Source organism: Zea mays, chromosome 5 (genome assembly GCF_902167145.1).
Source record: "Zea mays cultivar B73 chromosome 5, Zm-B73-REFERENCE-NAM-5.0, whole genome shotgun sequence".
NCBI lineage: Eukaryota > Viridiplantae > Streptophyta > Magnoliopsida > Poales > Poaceae > Zea > Zea mays.
This window is the reverse complement of record NC_050100.1, coordinates 157,955,695-157,968,613: the sequence shown is the minus strand read 5'-3', so window position 1 is coordinate 157,968,613 and position 12,919 is coordinate 157,955,695. Positions and strand designations below refer to the sequence as shown.

Genomic DNA, 12,919 nt, shown 5'->3' with positions numbered 1-12,919 from the left:
AATCAAGGTAAAGCTTATCAAATTTCAAAGACTCATTTTTGCAGAAAAGCTTACTAGTAGTGGATCCTTATGCCAAAATTTTACATCACAAGTTAAGTACTTTTCCTGAATCTAGATTTTCCTAATCTAGAGCATTCACTTGTCCTATACTACCTTTCTTTTAAAATCAAAATTTTGTTTCGCTTGTTATCTACGATGAAGGGCAGCGATCCAGTCTTCATATCTGAGAAGTAACGGCGATCCGAATCGATTAATACCCAGCTGGGGATCTCCAACCACACGACATATGTAGCACTTAACCCTTGCATATGTCAACCATTCCCACGGATCCTCCACTACATGAACCGGTCCGCGCTACCCGGGAGCATATTACCCTACCATCCAGCCTCTTACCAGGAGGGTAACTGCTACTCCCACCATCTCCCACGCCCAGTGCGCGGTTGTCTTTTCACGTATGGAATAGCCGGGTTCAGGCTTACTCATGACAAGGTATGTGGCCAGTTAAAAGGTCCTAGACCATCATGCCAACAATCGGTACGGTCCTTAATCGACATAGACGGGCGACCTTTCCTGCTCAATGTCTGGTCCCATTTTAAAGTATTTCAAAAATTTGGCGCCTGACAGAGGGGCCATGCCTGGATAATGAATTTATCAATGTCTTGATGCCTTCATTATCCCAAGCCCATTTTTTTTGTAAAAACATGAGTCATAGATCAAAAATATGTGGTAATCAACCTTTCAAGGATGGTAATGCATCAAGTGTTTAATCACTCAACTCCTATCACCTAATGCAGCATATAAGTGATAAAATTTTGTAAACACAAGGAAGGTGGTAAATGCACCGGGGCTTGCCTTGTTGCAGAGAAGATTCAAAATCTTTTTACAGTTAGATGGGTCTCCACCACTGGATCAAACAGTACTTGGAGCAGGCTTCTTTTTCAAACACCACTTCTTCTAGGTGTTCTACAAGTCAATTACAAATATATGGATGCTTATGTAATGATATGAAATGCAAACTTTCATAAAGAAGAGGTGGGGAACATAAACATTGCTAACTAAGCGCATGACAAACTTAACCATATTAACTTAATATTTTATCTAAAGGTCTAAACTGAATTTAGTTGGACAAACTAGAGGACTAAACATACTAAGGTTTATTAAATTTGCTACCCAACAATTTATAGGGTCTAACTTCGCTACAAGATATATATTAACACTACTTGTGTGGCTTTTATATTTCCTCTTTTAGCTATTTCAATGTTCTCTAGGCAACCAACTCTAAATACACTAAAACTTTTACTCAGCACTATTTTAGACATAGTAAACCTACCCATAAATCCGAACGCTAGAGCGGGTGCCTACCTTCACCACGGGCGCCGACGTTTGAGCAGAGGGGAAAACGTGAGCAGGCAGGATGAAGGTCGCAACGCAGACGAGGTTGGAGAGGGTCGATGACGACCGCGGCTTGGACGAGGCGGCAGGACAACGACGAGCAGCCGAGCGCGGCCGACAGCGAGTGCGCATGTTCAGACGATCAGCGAGTAGGGTGGGCGAGCTCCAGATGCGGGAGCAGCGTGCATAGCGTCCTGGTGACGCCCAGCTGCGGAGGATGTGAGGCTAAGCAAGGATGGCAGTGCGTTCGCTGCTGGAGGCAAGGAAGCCGGCAATGCGAAGCAAAAACAAGACGGCGCACGGGAGAAGCTGTTGGGGCTGAGCGTGGTGCCGCGAACGCTAGCGCGACGACTCCGTGCAACGCACGAAAAAAGGGCTGCGCTTCAACACGGTGAGCAGGGTGAACTCTCAGCCAGGAAACACAAGAAGCACAACTGCGGCGTCAGACAAAGGAAAAACAGAGAACGCACTCCATCGAGCCTATCCCGATGAAGATATTTCCCAACTCACGATACGTCACAAGCAATCGCCAGAGGCAAGCAGGCAAGCAGCTGCGTGGCCGTGCATGGGCATACACCGAATTCAGGTGGCGACGTTGTTATCAGGACAGAACAGACAGACGCATCACAGGTGGGGCACCGCTTAACTCTATCCATTTTGCATTAACTTTTGCCCAGTTTTGTTATCTACGCCGAGTCCTTCTCTCACCCAAGTTGGCTCACTGTCACACGCCATCCAACCACAGTTACAAAGCCCCAGCTAAACTTAGAGAGTGAGGAGCTTAAAACACCACGAACTCCAGCTCTCCAAACTAAATTCGAGCAGAATGACCCATGGTTTCAGACACTGGACTGAACTCGACGCCCAACTGAAACCCCACCTCAATCCCGTTAAACCTCGTGATTCCAAGTGGTGACAGAGAGATCAGCTATAATACAACTTGCTGACCAGACCACACTCTTACTCTTTGCTTTAGGGATCAACCTCAAAAGGGCACAAATCAAGAAATAAAGATGGATCAAGGAGGAGAAAAACACACTACTTAACGCATGAACCTGAAACTTTCAGTACAACTTTCTCTCAAATTCATGTGATGACCCCACATGCTTCCTTACTAAGCGTTATTCCAATACATTCACTCTCCATTTTGCTTGAGTGGCTACTAACTAAAGCTCAACAAACTTCAAGTTATGGAACTCTAAAGTTGTAGCAACACCCCGAACTGCAGCAATTCAGCTAACTGAATTTCATGCAGCACACACCTATTTGACAGAGCAGCAATGAGCTCAATTTAGTCATAAATCTTTTTTGGTAACATGGAGATCTCCGTTAACCAAACTTGTTGAAAACGTATAGCTCTACCATTTTTCTGCAGACACCTGTGGTCTAAAGCTGACAAATTGAGAGCTATAGCACTCCAAAGTTAGGTGAAAATACTGTTGCTCGGCTTGAGCTAACTGAACCTGAAACTGCACATCACACGCCTGACAGTGAAAGTTCAAGCACATTTTACTCCACTTTTCATGCAGCATCAGGCCAGACACACTCCAACAAACTTGCTCACCATTTTATGTTCTTTAACTTTTATATAGAGACTACAACCCATAACTCCATGGATTAGTGATAAGAAAGCTCCAAAGTTGAGCAAAACTCACTAAAATTCAGTTTCAGTGAACTGAACTAAGTCTGAAACTCAGAGTTTGATAACATGTTTTTGGACACCATTTTCCCCCATTTCTAGGAAAGATCAGGGGGATTCACCTTAATGAAAATTACTCATCACACTACCTTCTAACAGTTTTCTGTAGAGAGTGCAGGCCATAACATTAGGGATCAGTCACAACAGAGCTCTAAAATTTGGTGAATAATGCTGAAACTGCACTTCAACTTAGTGAACAAATTTCAGAACAACAGAATCTGACAGCAAGGTTTTGAGCCTCTTTTGCTCCCCGTTCCATATTGTTTTAGGGCTACCACATTGCATAAACATTGTTCTCCTATAGTTACTCTACAGGTTTGTTATAACAACTGTTTCCAAAATACTCATGGACTAAAAGTTACAGGGAATCAAAAACAGATAAACAAAACTGTTTTGGGCTGATTCCAAGTGACCCAAATCTGAATTTTTTTTGCAAATTACTTCAAATTCTCCCACATAACTTGGAGAGCTCCAAATATGAAAATTGTTCACTTTTCCAAGCTCCACAATTTTGATATATGAACTTTTAGCAAAACATAGCTAGATCTTAAAATCCACTTTTGGGCTAGTTTAGAGTTGAAATTGGACTTGATCTGCTTCAAGTGCTTCATCAATTTATTGTATCCTACTAAAAACAAGGTTAACCTTAAGCTCAAACCCAACTTTGGTGTATAGATATAATGTACAAATTTCCATTGGGTTAAAAGTTGCTTGTTTGTACTAGATTTCAAACAAGGTCTGTGAACTTCTCTTGCTCTCTTCGAAACGACATAACCTCACCCTTTTCTCTAAGTTCCAAATGCTTCTGAGGCCAAGTTGCTTAATCAAATTGGTGCTCGACATGTTGCTCCACAAGTTTGGTACAATGACCCTTAGCTAGAACCATATGGATTCCAAACCATCAAAGCCCAAAGTTGGCATTAAACACACAAATTCAGACTTTGGTTTTTCACTAATTCTGAAAATCCAGAATTAAACACTATATTTTTGGACCACTGTTTCTACCAGTTCCAAATAGTTTCAGGGGTATGAACCTTAACCAAACTTATACCCCAACATGTGGTCTTCCACTTTGGTACATAAACTGTAACCCATAGCTATATGGATCAGCCACCAACAGGCTTCCAAAGTTGCTTTAGCATATAAAATCTTCAGTTTCAGATATTGCAGTCTGAAATTCAAATTCTGACATTCCCACTTTGGACCAGTTTTCCACCTAGTTCCATATGAACTTAGGGTTAAGTAGCTTAAACAAAATTACACATCTAGTGTAGCTCTACAGCTTTGCTATTGTGACCATCTTCAAATTGCTTATATATCAAAAGTTATGAAGATTCAAAGGCAGCTACTTGATATTGTTTCTAGCCATCCAACCTTAGGTCCAAAAAGTTAATTTTTGAGTTTTCTCCACTTCTTCCTATAAAACATGGAAATATCTATACCTGAAAGTTGTTTGGGTTGGAGAACTCTATAACTTTGGTAATTTGATCTTTTGGCAAATTATTGCCAAATCACAAGTTCCACTTTTGGAGCTCTAAATTGAGATTTTCAAAACTAGGTCCTTCAGTCTTCACTAATCACAACATCATACTTAGATTATTTTGGATTCTATTGAATGCATTCTAAGTGTATCAAGCAAGTTAATGCGAGTGCATATGATGACATGCTAAATTTTTAGTTCTCGTAACACCAGGGGTGTTACAGGAGCGTAGCCCGAGCCTCGGCCATGTAACGGACGTACCCAGAGTTATCCCTCACTCTGCGTGCTCTGGGGCGGCTGTCGAACCCTTCCGAGGTGCCAGCCTTCGAACCCCTGATCAGTAGTGGGCGCGGAGCCCGAGTGCTCTGGGGCAGCTGTCGAACCCTTCCGAGGGGCCAGCCTTCGAACCCCTGATCAGTAATGGGCTTGAAGCCCGAGTGCTCTGGGGCGGCTGTCGAACCCTTCCGAGGGGCCAGCCTTCGAACTCCTGATCAGTAATGGTCTCGGAGCCCGCTTCCTTCGCGGAGAAGGATCCCTTTCCGAAATATCCCCTTTCCCGGTCCCTGTAGCAAGAGAGAGAAAGAGGAAGATGAAAAGGATATGAATTTAAATAGTGCGGCGCACCTTTTTTGACGTGGTCATTATGGCGGAGGTGAAACGACGCCCGCTTCGCCTGCCAAAGGCGTCGCTTGCCCTGCCGACGAGTTAATGCGACGGGACGGGCGGTTCGCGGGGCGGCCATTGCGCGTGCGCGAGTCGGGTGTTTCGCCTTCGAGTTTGAATTTCGTGGCGGGTTCGGGCGAAGTTTTGAATGGATCTCGCCCGGGCCTTTATATACCCGGAAGAGGGGCCGGCGGTGGTTCTTTACTCTGCCATTTGCGCTTGCCTTCTGCTTTGGTTTCCGCAACCTAAGAGAATAGCCAGAGAAAAGAAAACCGCGCACCTCGTCCCCTCCGCCTTCACCCCCTTCGTTCAGCGATGGCTGACAAGGTGACCGTCGTTCCGCCGCGCGATCCGTGGCCTTTCTCCACCATCACAGTGGACGATCTGGAGGCCCTCGTCACCGATGGTCTGCTCCGTCCCCTCTCCGGTGACCCGCAGCCGGAGTGGATGGCCCCTGCGAGCGAGGCCGACCCAACTCCACCGCCGAGGTATCTGGTTAGTTTCGTCTCCTTCCACGAGCGGGGGTTCGGAGTGCCAGCGAGCCGTTTCATGCGGGCGCTCCTGCACTACTACGGGGTGGAGCTGCACAGCTTCAACCCCAACTCCATTGCGCAAGCGGCCATCTTCGTGGCGGTTTGCGAGGGTTTTTTGGGGATTGACCCCCACTGGGATCTGTGGACCCATCTCTTCTCCGCGGAGCTCTTCGCCTTGACGACAGGGGAAACGACCGCATGGCGGTGCGGGCCGGTGGCTGCACCCTCTAGTTGAGGCAGGGGCGCGCGCAGTAGTACATCCCCGCCATCCTTGTGTCTTCGAACAAGGGGTGGCAGCGTCGGTGGTTTAACCTCCGGAACGACGACGGAAGGCTCCCGTCGTTTTCTCAACGAGTGGTGACCGCCGCCGGCAGCAACTGGCGCTGGGGGGCCACGCGCGTGAAATAGGAGAAGCTCCAGCCTCTTCTGGAGGCCTTGCAGAGGTTACAAGATGGGGGTCTCACCGCCGCGGGGGTCGTCGCCGCTACCCATCGCCGGAGGGTGCTTCCTTTGGCGGAGTGGCGGTTGCCACTTTCAGAGATGAAGCCGGGGGTCGATTTGGAGGGCTCGCAGATGTCCTCGGCTTCCCTCTTCGCAGGCGGGTAGCGGGCACGGTAGGGAGGCTGGATGCCGGCGCCATGGTTTAAAAGTCGTCGCCTAGGCAACGCCTAGGCGTCCAAGCGGAGAAATCTTCTAGGCGTCGGTGCCGCCCAGAGGAAACTGTGTATGGTGTCCGCCTTGGCGAGGTAGGCGTCCGCCTTGGCGTCGTAGGCGTCTGGGCGACGCCTTTTCCTCCCTGGGCGACGCCTTATCCTCTAGGGTTTCTCGTTTTGGGCTTTAGGGTTTAGGTGGCTAGGCGCGCGTTTTGTTTTGGGCTTGTTCCACTGTGCGCGCGCGGCAAAAATACTTTGTGCGTGCGCAGCGCCGCGGCTGCTCCCTGCGCGCGCAAATCTCTCTGCGCTCTCTCCCTACGCGCGGCGGCTGCTGCTCTCTCCCTGCGCGCGGCGGCTGCTGATCTCTCCCTGCGCGCGGCGGCTGCTGCGTTCTCCCTGCGCGCGCGCGGCTGGTGCGTGCTCCCAGCGCGCGGCTCCCTGCTACCAGCGCACGGCTGCTGCTCTCTGCGCGTGGTTGCGGCTCCCTGCTCCCTGCCCGCTGTGCTAGCTGCTGCTGCTGGTAAGTCCTACTCCCTGCTTACTCCTCCCCTCCTCAGAATGATGTTTCTCATCCCCTCCTCCCCTGCTTCCCCTGGTTTCAGACTGCGCAACGAGTAGGTTTCTGTCAAGTGTCAAGACTGCAGCGACTAGCGACAACATAATGTCTTCTCGAAATGAAGCTCCATCTTCTGTGGCTGGTGACTACGACCCGAAGAGCGATCCTACCTGGAAGCCACGGAAGTCTGCTGATCCAGGGTGGAAGTAAGGATTTTGGCCGGATCTTCAAAATAAAGATAAGGTGGAATGCACCCTATGTGGTCAGGTTGTTAGTGGAGGGATAAAGTGGTTAAAGCAACATTTGGCAGGGGCATATGGAGATGCAAAGTTATGTCCCAAGGCTAGCATTGGATTAAGGAAGGAGATGACAAGTTATTTGGAGGCAAACAAGAGAAAAAGACCAATGTTTCTAGATGAAGATGAAGATGATGAAGTGGTGGAGGTGGCAGCAACAGATGGGGCGAATGATACATCTGTTGTGGAGTCTCAAGCATCCAAGGTGGAGGACATATCCTGTGCAATCACTTATCCTGGTGCAAGCGTGCAATCAAGCGATCTAGTGCATCCGATCTAGATCCAACGGTTTCATATGGAAGGGGTTAAAAGTAAAATAGGTACTATGTTTTAGGTGGAAGGGGTTAAATATAAAATAACAGTCATCATTAGATCTAGATCAGATGCACCAGATCGCTTGATTGCACGCTTGCACCAGGATAAGTGATTGCACAGGATATGTCCTCTCCAAGGTGCAGCCTAGTTCTGGTACAGCAACCAAAAAAAGACAATCAACCTTGCAATTTAAGGCAAGTAGTAAAGCACAGCCAAAGACAGCCAAGTCCGTAGTTGAGATGTTGCGGAAAACACCAGAGGAGGTGGTGGATGAGAGACTTTCAGGCTCTTATCAGCCCACAATCTTGGCTAGTTCAAAAAGCAAGGAGGACAAACACTATGTGGACATGCAGTGGGCTTTGTTCTTCTATGAGTGTGGTGTACCTTTCAATGCCGCAGCAGCTAGGCAGTTTCAGATTGCAATTGAGGCCACACCACAGTTTGGTTCAGGGTATAAGCCTCCAACACCTTACCAACTAGACGAACCATTGCTACAAGAGGCTGTGAAGTCAACAAATACAATGAGGGAGGAACATGAGCGTGCATGGAAACACTATGGTTGCACACTCATGTCTGATGGATGGTCTGATAGGAGGGGACGCCATCTCATTAACTTCTTAGTGAACAGCCCAGAGGGCACTTACTTTTTAGAGTCCGTTGATGCATCAAGTGAAGTACATGATGCATACATGCTTGCTGATTTGCTTGAGAAAAAAGTTGATGAGATTGGGAGAGACAAGGTTGTACAAGTTGTTACTGACAATGGTGCCAATTACAAAGCTGCAGGCAAGCTTCTAATGGAGAGGATTCCTACATTATTTTGGAGTCCATGTGCTGCACATTGCTTGGACCTAATGTTGGAGGACATAGGAAACTTGAAGGAATTCAAGAAACCAATTGCACGTGCAAGGCGTGTGACAACTTTCATATACCGACATGGGAGAATTCTTGCTGCCATGAGAGAGAAAACTGGTGGGGCTGATCTTGTGAGGCCTGCTGCCACTCGTTTTGCTACTTCCTTTCTCACATTGAAGAGCTTGTACAAGCACAAGGATGCTTTGAAGGCTTTATTTGCAAGCACAGCTTGGACTGATAACAGATTGTCAAAGACAAGTGCTGGATTGGATGTGTATAACATTGTCTTCTCCACACAGTTTTGGAATTCAGTAGAAGATTGCCTTAGAGCTTCAGGGCCACTACTTATTGTACTTAGGGTGGTAGATGGAGATGAGAGGCCAGCTATGCCAGAGGTCCAAGCATTGATGAAATGTGCAAAGGAAAAGATCAATCAAAGCTTTGTTGTCCAAAGAAAGAAGACTTTACTCAAGAAAATCATAACTATAATTGAACGGCGTTGGGAGAAACAAATGGATCACCCATTGTATGGGGCTGCAATGTATTTGAACCCAGGAAAGCTGCATCCTCTCATAAGAAATGATGATGATGCTACTGTTGGTCAGCTAAGAGGTTGCTTTCTTGATGTGCTTGCAAGAATGGTAGATGATGAGGAAACTAGAGACAAGATCAATTCTCAAGCAATGGATTACGAGTTTCTTAGAGGAGCAGCTTTTTCAAATAAGATGGCCAAAGATAACCTACAAACTATGACCCCACGTAAGTGTTTGTGGCTGTTACTAGTTTACTACTTACTAGTTGTTGCTAGTAGCTTGCTAAATTGTTGTGATATTATTGCAGTTGAGTGGTGGCGTTCGTATGGTGGTCGTGCTATTGAGTTACAGAGATTTGCTAGACGTTTGGTGAGTCTTTGTGCGTCTTCATCAGGTTGTGAACGCAATTGGAGTACCTTTGAATTTGTAAGTTATTATGTGTGCCTCCTCAAGTCCTCATCCACCTACTTGGCTACTTTTGTATCCAATATTTCAGGATTAAATGACCAAGTGTTTTCTCTTTTCTTATTTTGTAGATCCATACAAAGAAAAGAAACCGATTGTTGCATAAGAGGTTGAATTCTATTGTCTTCATTTCCTACAACAGAAAGATGAAAGCTATGTTCCAAAAACTACGCCAGAAGAAGGGGAAAAACTTTGATCCATTGGTTCATGAGGACTTCAACTGGGACAATGAGTGGGTTGATTCTTTGCATGTAGTCCCTGAAGGTGGGCGTGGGTGTGAGTGTGACCTTACATGGGACCTTGTGGATAATGCCATTGGAGCATCACAAGCATTTCGTGGCCGAAACTTACCAAGAAGGGCCCATAATGTGTATTCAAGAAGAAATTCTGTTGCTGCACAAAATATGTCAGAGGCTGAAGAGGAAGATGAAGATGAAAAAGATGTTCCACATGATGATGCAGAAATCACAGATTGTGAAGATGAATCTAATGGTGGCAATGATGGTGAAGAAGGGGAGGCACCCAATATCCCAGGAGAGTTTGATGATGATTTTTGAGCGACGGGAGAGTAGCTATTGCTAGATTGCATTAGCATATTTGCTGCATTACTAACTGCAGCTAGTTACTATTAATTTTGCCATTACAAACTATCTATGTGGCTATTTCAGATTTGGTATTGTGCTGTTTTAAATTGTGACTTGCTATTGTTCCTTTAGAAACTACTTTGTGGCTATTTCAGATCCACTATTGTGCTATTGTAAATTTGTGATGATTTCTAGTTTATGAGCTGTAACAGCTGTTTGGTTGCTTGGTATTTTGTAACAGCTGTTTGTAACAGCTACTAAGGCGTCGCCTAGGCGCCCGCCTAAGTCGCCTAGGCGGTCAGGCGGTGGCTGGGCGCCTAGTTCTGCCTAGCCGCCTTTTAAACCTTGGCCGACGCCCCTACCCAGCCCGTGATGCGCCCCGAGCGTGGGTACGTGTCCCTTGTGAGTGTCCGCTCCTTCTCCTGTTTTGCGCCGAGTTGCCTTTGATTCTTACCGTCGGGATTTCTGTTCGTCTCCAGGGGTTGGGGTTTTACAAGCCCTCCCTGCCACCGGTCCTGGAGGACGCGGTGGACCGAGCCGTGCAGAGGGTCGCCGCGGAGAAGAAAAAGGAGAAGAAGGACGCGGAAAAGGCTCGGGCCCGCGGGCGGATGCGGGCTCGGGAAGCCTTGGAAAGGCGTCATCGGAGGCAGGAGAGGGATGGGCTCCCGAGGGAGCCGTCGCCAAGGACGCCTGACGACGATGATGATGACGATGATGACGAGAACGACGACATGGCGGCCCGTCTTGGCCTCAGCCCGGATCTGAGGCTGGGCCAGGGGTCGCCGAGCCAGCCTCCAAGTGGGCTGGCGCCATCAGTATCTGGGGCCGAGACATCAAGGTCTCGGTTCGAGGAGCGGGGACAGGCCAAGGGGGTACTTGACCCCTTGGCCGAGGTAGTTGAGCTGACTCCGGGGAGTCAGGCCGATCCGCCTGTCCCCCAAGAGCAGTCGCCCGTGCTGGCTGCACAGGAGGTTGGTCCTCCGGCCATCGTGATGACGCCTGGGCGGGCCGCCCTTTTGGCGCCTCAGGCGCCCGAGGTGGAGGCGGCACCGGAGTCGGCAGCGGGGCTACCCTTGGCAGCGCCTGCGAGGGCCGAGGCCCGAGGGGCCTCCCCGCAGGCACGATTAGCCGTGGTCCGGAGTGGGTAAGTATCTGATGATACCTCTGCTTTGGTTTTTTCCTCCGTGTGTCTTGATCTTGTCTTCTCTCCTTCTTTCAGCAAGCGGAGGCAGAGCTCGACTGGCCTGGCCCCCAGGAAGGCCCTTAAGACGGGGCTGGCCTCTGCAGCCGGTGTCGCGGTGCACCAGGCCGGTTGGCTGGCCTCCGTGCAAAGCGCCCTCGAGCAGGGGGCCCAGGCGGCACAAGTTGCCATGGGGCGAGTACCCCGGGCCGACCCTTCTGTCGGGGCGGCCATCGTGCCGGAGGAGACTGCTGACGCGGCCGTGGCCCCAAGCCCGCCTGACCTGTTGCTGGTGCCGGTGTCGACTCCCGCCGGGGCCATCGCCGATTCGCCCGCGGAGCCGCCCATCGCTCCCGGCGTTGGCATGGTTGAGGAGCCACCGCTCGTGGTCGTCCCTGACCTCTCCAATCTTGGCCATAAGGAGAGGGAGGCCGCCGTTACCGAGGTTGGTGATCGGGGGCCCGCCTCCTTAGCCGAGGGGAGGCCGAGTACGTCGATAGCGAGGGTTCCCGATACGTCGACTGCAGGAGGTCCCGATGCCTCGGAGGAGGGGCGCGCAGAACCACGACCCGTCTTGGGGGTAGCGACCTTATCCCCGCGCAACGCAACCCCAATGAGTGGTGTGGGCAGGCGCTCCGGTTCTGGAGCTGCGGCACCTCGGAACCCCTCTTCCTCCTCAACGATGAGCGGGAGTAGTCTCGGGATGAGCTCCATGAGTATGCCGAGGCAGCGATGGGGTCACTTCGGTTGACCATGGAGATCCTTTCCAGGGACGTTCCCAGGGTCCTCCAGGTAAGGATTTCAGGCATACCCCTTACGTGACCAGGGCATTCTTTGTAATACCCTGCTTTCCTTCCTTAGGAACTGGCGGATGTGAGCACCGCCAAATCGCTGTTCATCCGCCGCGAGAGCGGCGTCTAGAGTTTGCTGCGGTCCCAGAGGGCCGCGCTTGCCGAGGCTAACGAACGCCTCACCCAACGGAGCACCGAGGTGGCGGACCTTCGACTGCTTCGTGATGAGCTGAAGTCGGTGGTAGCGGCGGCGCGGACAGAGGCGGCGTTGGCACGGACAGTGATGCAGCAGCGGCAGCTGGAGCTTGGCCAGGTCATCGGCGAGCGGGACCAATCTCGGAGCCAAGCTGCCAAGGCCGTGGGCCGGGCTGAGGCCCTTAGGGGTTAGCTGGCTGAGGCTACAGAGCAGCTTGCCAAGGCGTCTGCTCGGGCCGGGACCCTTGCTGAGGACCTGGTCGTAGCCGTCGGGTCTGCCCAGTCCACCCGGGTCGTGGCCACGCAGGAGCGCGCCCGGGCCGAAGGTATGTTTCGACCGCTTTGTGACCTCGATTCAGCCTCATTCTTCAGCCCGTGTCTGAAGAATTTGTTTGGCTCCCTGCAGAGTCCATCAAGGCGCTCGCCCAGGCGGTCGAGCAGAAGGAGGCTGATCGCGTGGCTATGTTCGAGGCCATTTTGGACTTTTGTCGGGCCTTTGACCTTGACGACGTCCCCTCGGGTAGCTCCCCCCAGAGTCACCTGCGGGCCTTGGGTGGCCATGTGCGCAGCAGACTCCGCGGGGCACTGCACCACGACGTTAGGTGGGCCTTCGCCATGCTTGCTTCCCACTACGATGTGGATCTGGAGCGGGTCAGTGAGGGGTACTGCCTACCCGACGAAGATGAGGCGGCGTTAGCCGAGGTCCAGAGGCTAGACACGGCCGCGGCA

General features: G+C 50.2%; 1 protein-coding gene across 1 annotated transcript; it reads left to right on the top strand.

Annotated features, from left to right (window-relative positions):
- Positions 1-8,081: 8,081 nt before the first annotated feature.
- Positions 8,082-10,091, top strand: LOC103628593 (uncharacterized). The gene is made up of 3 exons (XM_020538516.1): positions 8,082-9,201; positions 9,283-9,401; positions 9,512-10,091. The coding sequence occupies exons 1-3, from the start codon at positions 8,109-8,111 to the stop codon at positions 9,995-9,997; spliced, it is 1,698 nt and encodes a 565-aa protein (XP_020394105.1). The 5' UTR covers positions 8,082-8,108; the 3' UTR covers positions 9,998-10,091.
- Positions 10,092-12,919: the final 2,828 nt, after the last annotated feature.

Excerpts from the sequence above, each read along its gene's own strand:
- LOC103628593 (XM_020538516.1), top strand. The coding sequence starts at position 8,109 with ATGAGGGAGGAACATGAGCGTGCATGGAAACACTATGGTTGCACACTC. Across the intron at positions 9,202-9,282 it reads CCTACAAACTATGACCCCAC|TTGAGTGGTGGCGTTCGTAT; the intron begins GTAAGTGTTTGT and ends ATATTATTGCAG. Across the intron at positions 9,402-9,511 it reads ATTGGAGTACCTTTGAATTT|ATCCATACAAAGAAAAGAAA; the intron begins GTAAGTTATTAT and ends CTTATTTTGTAG.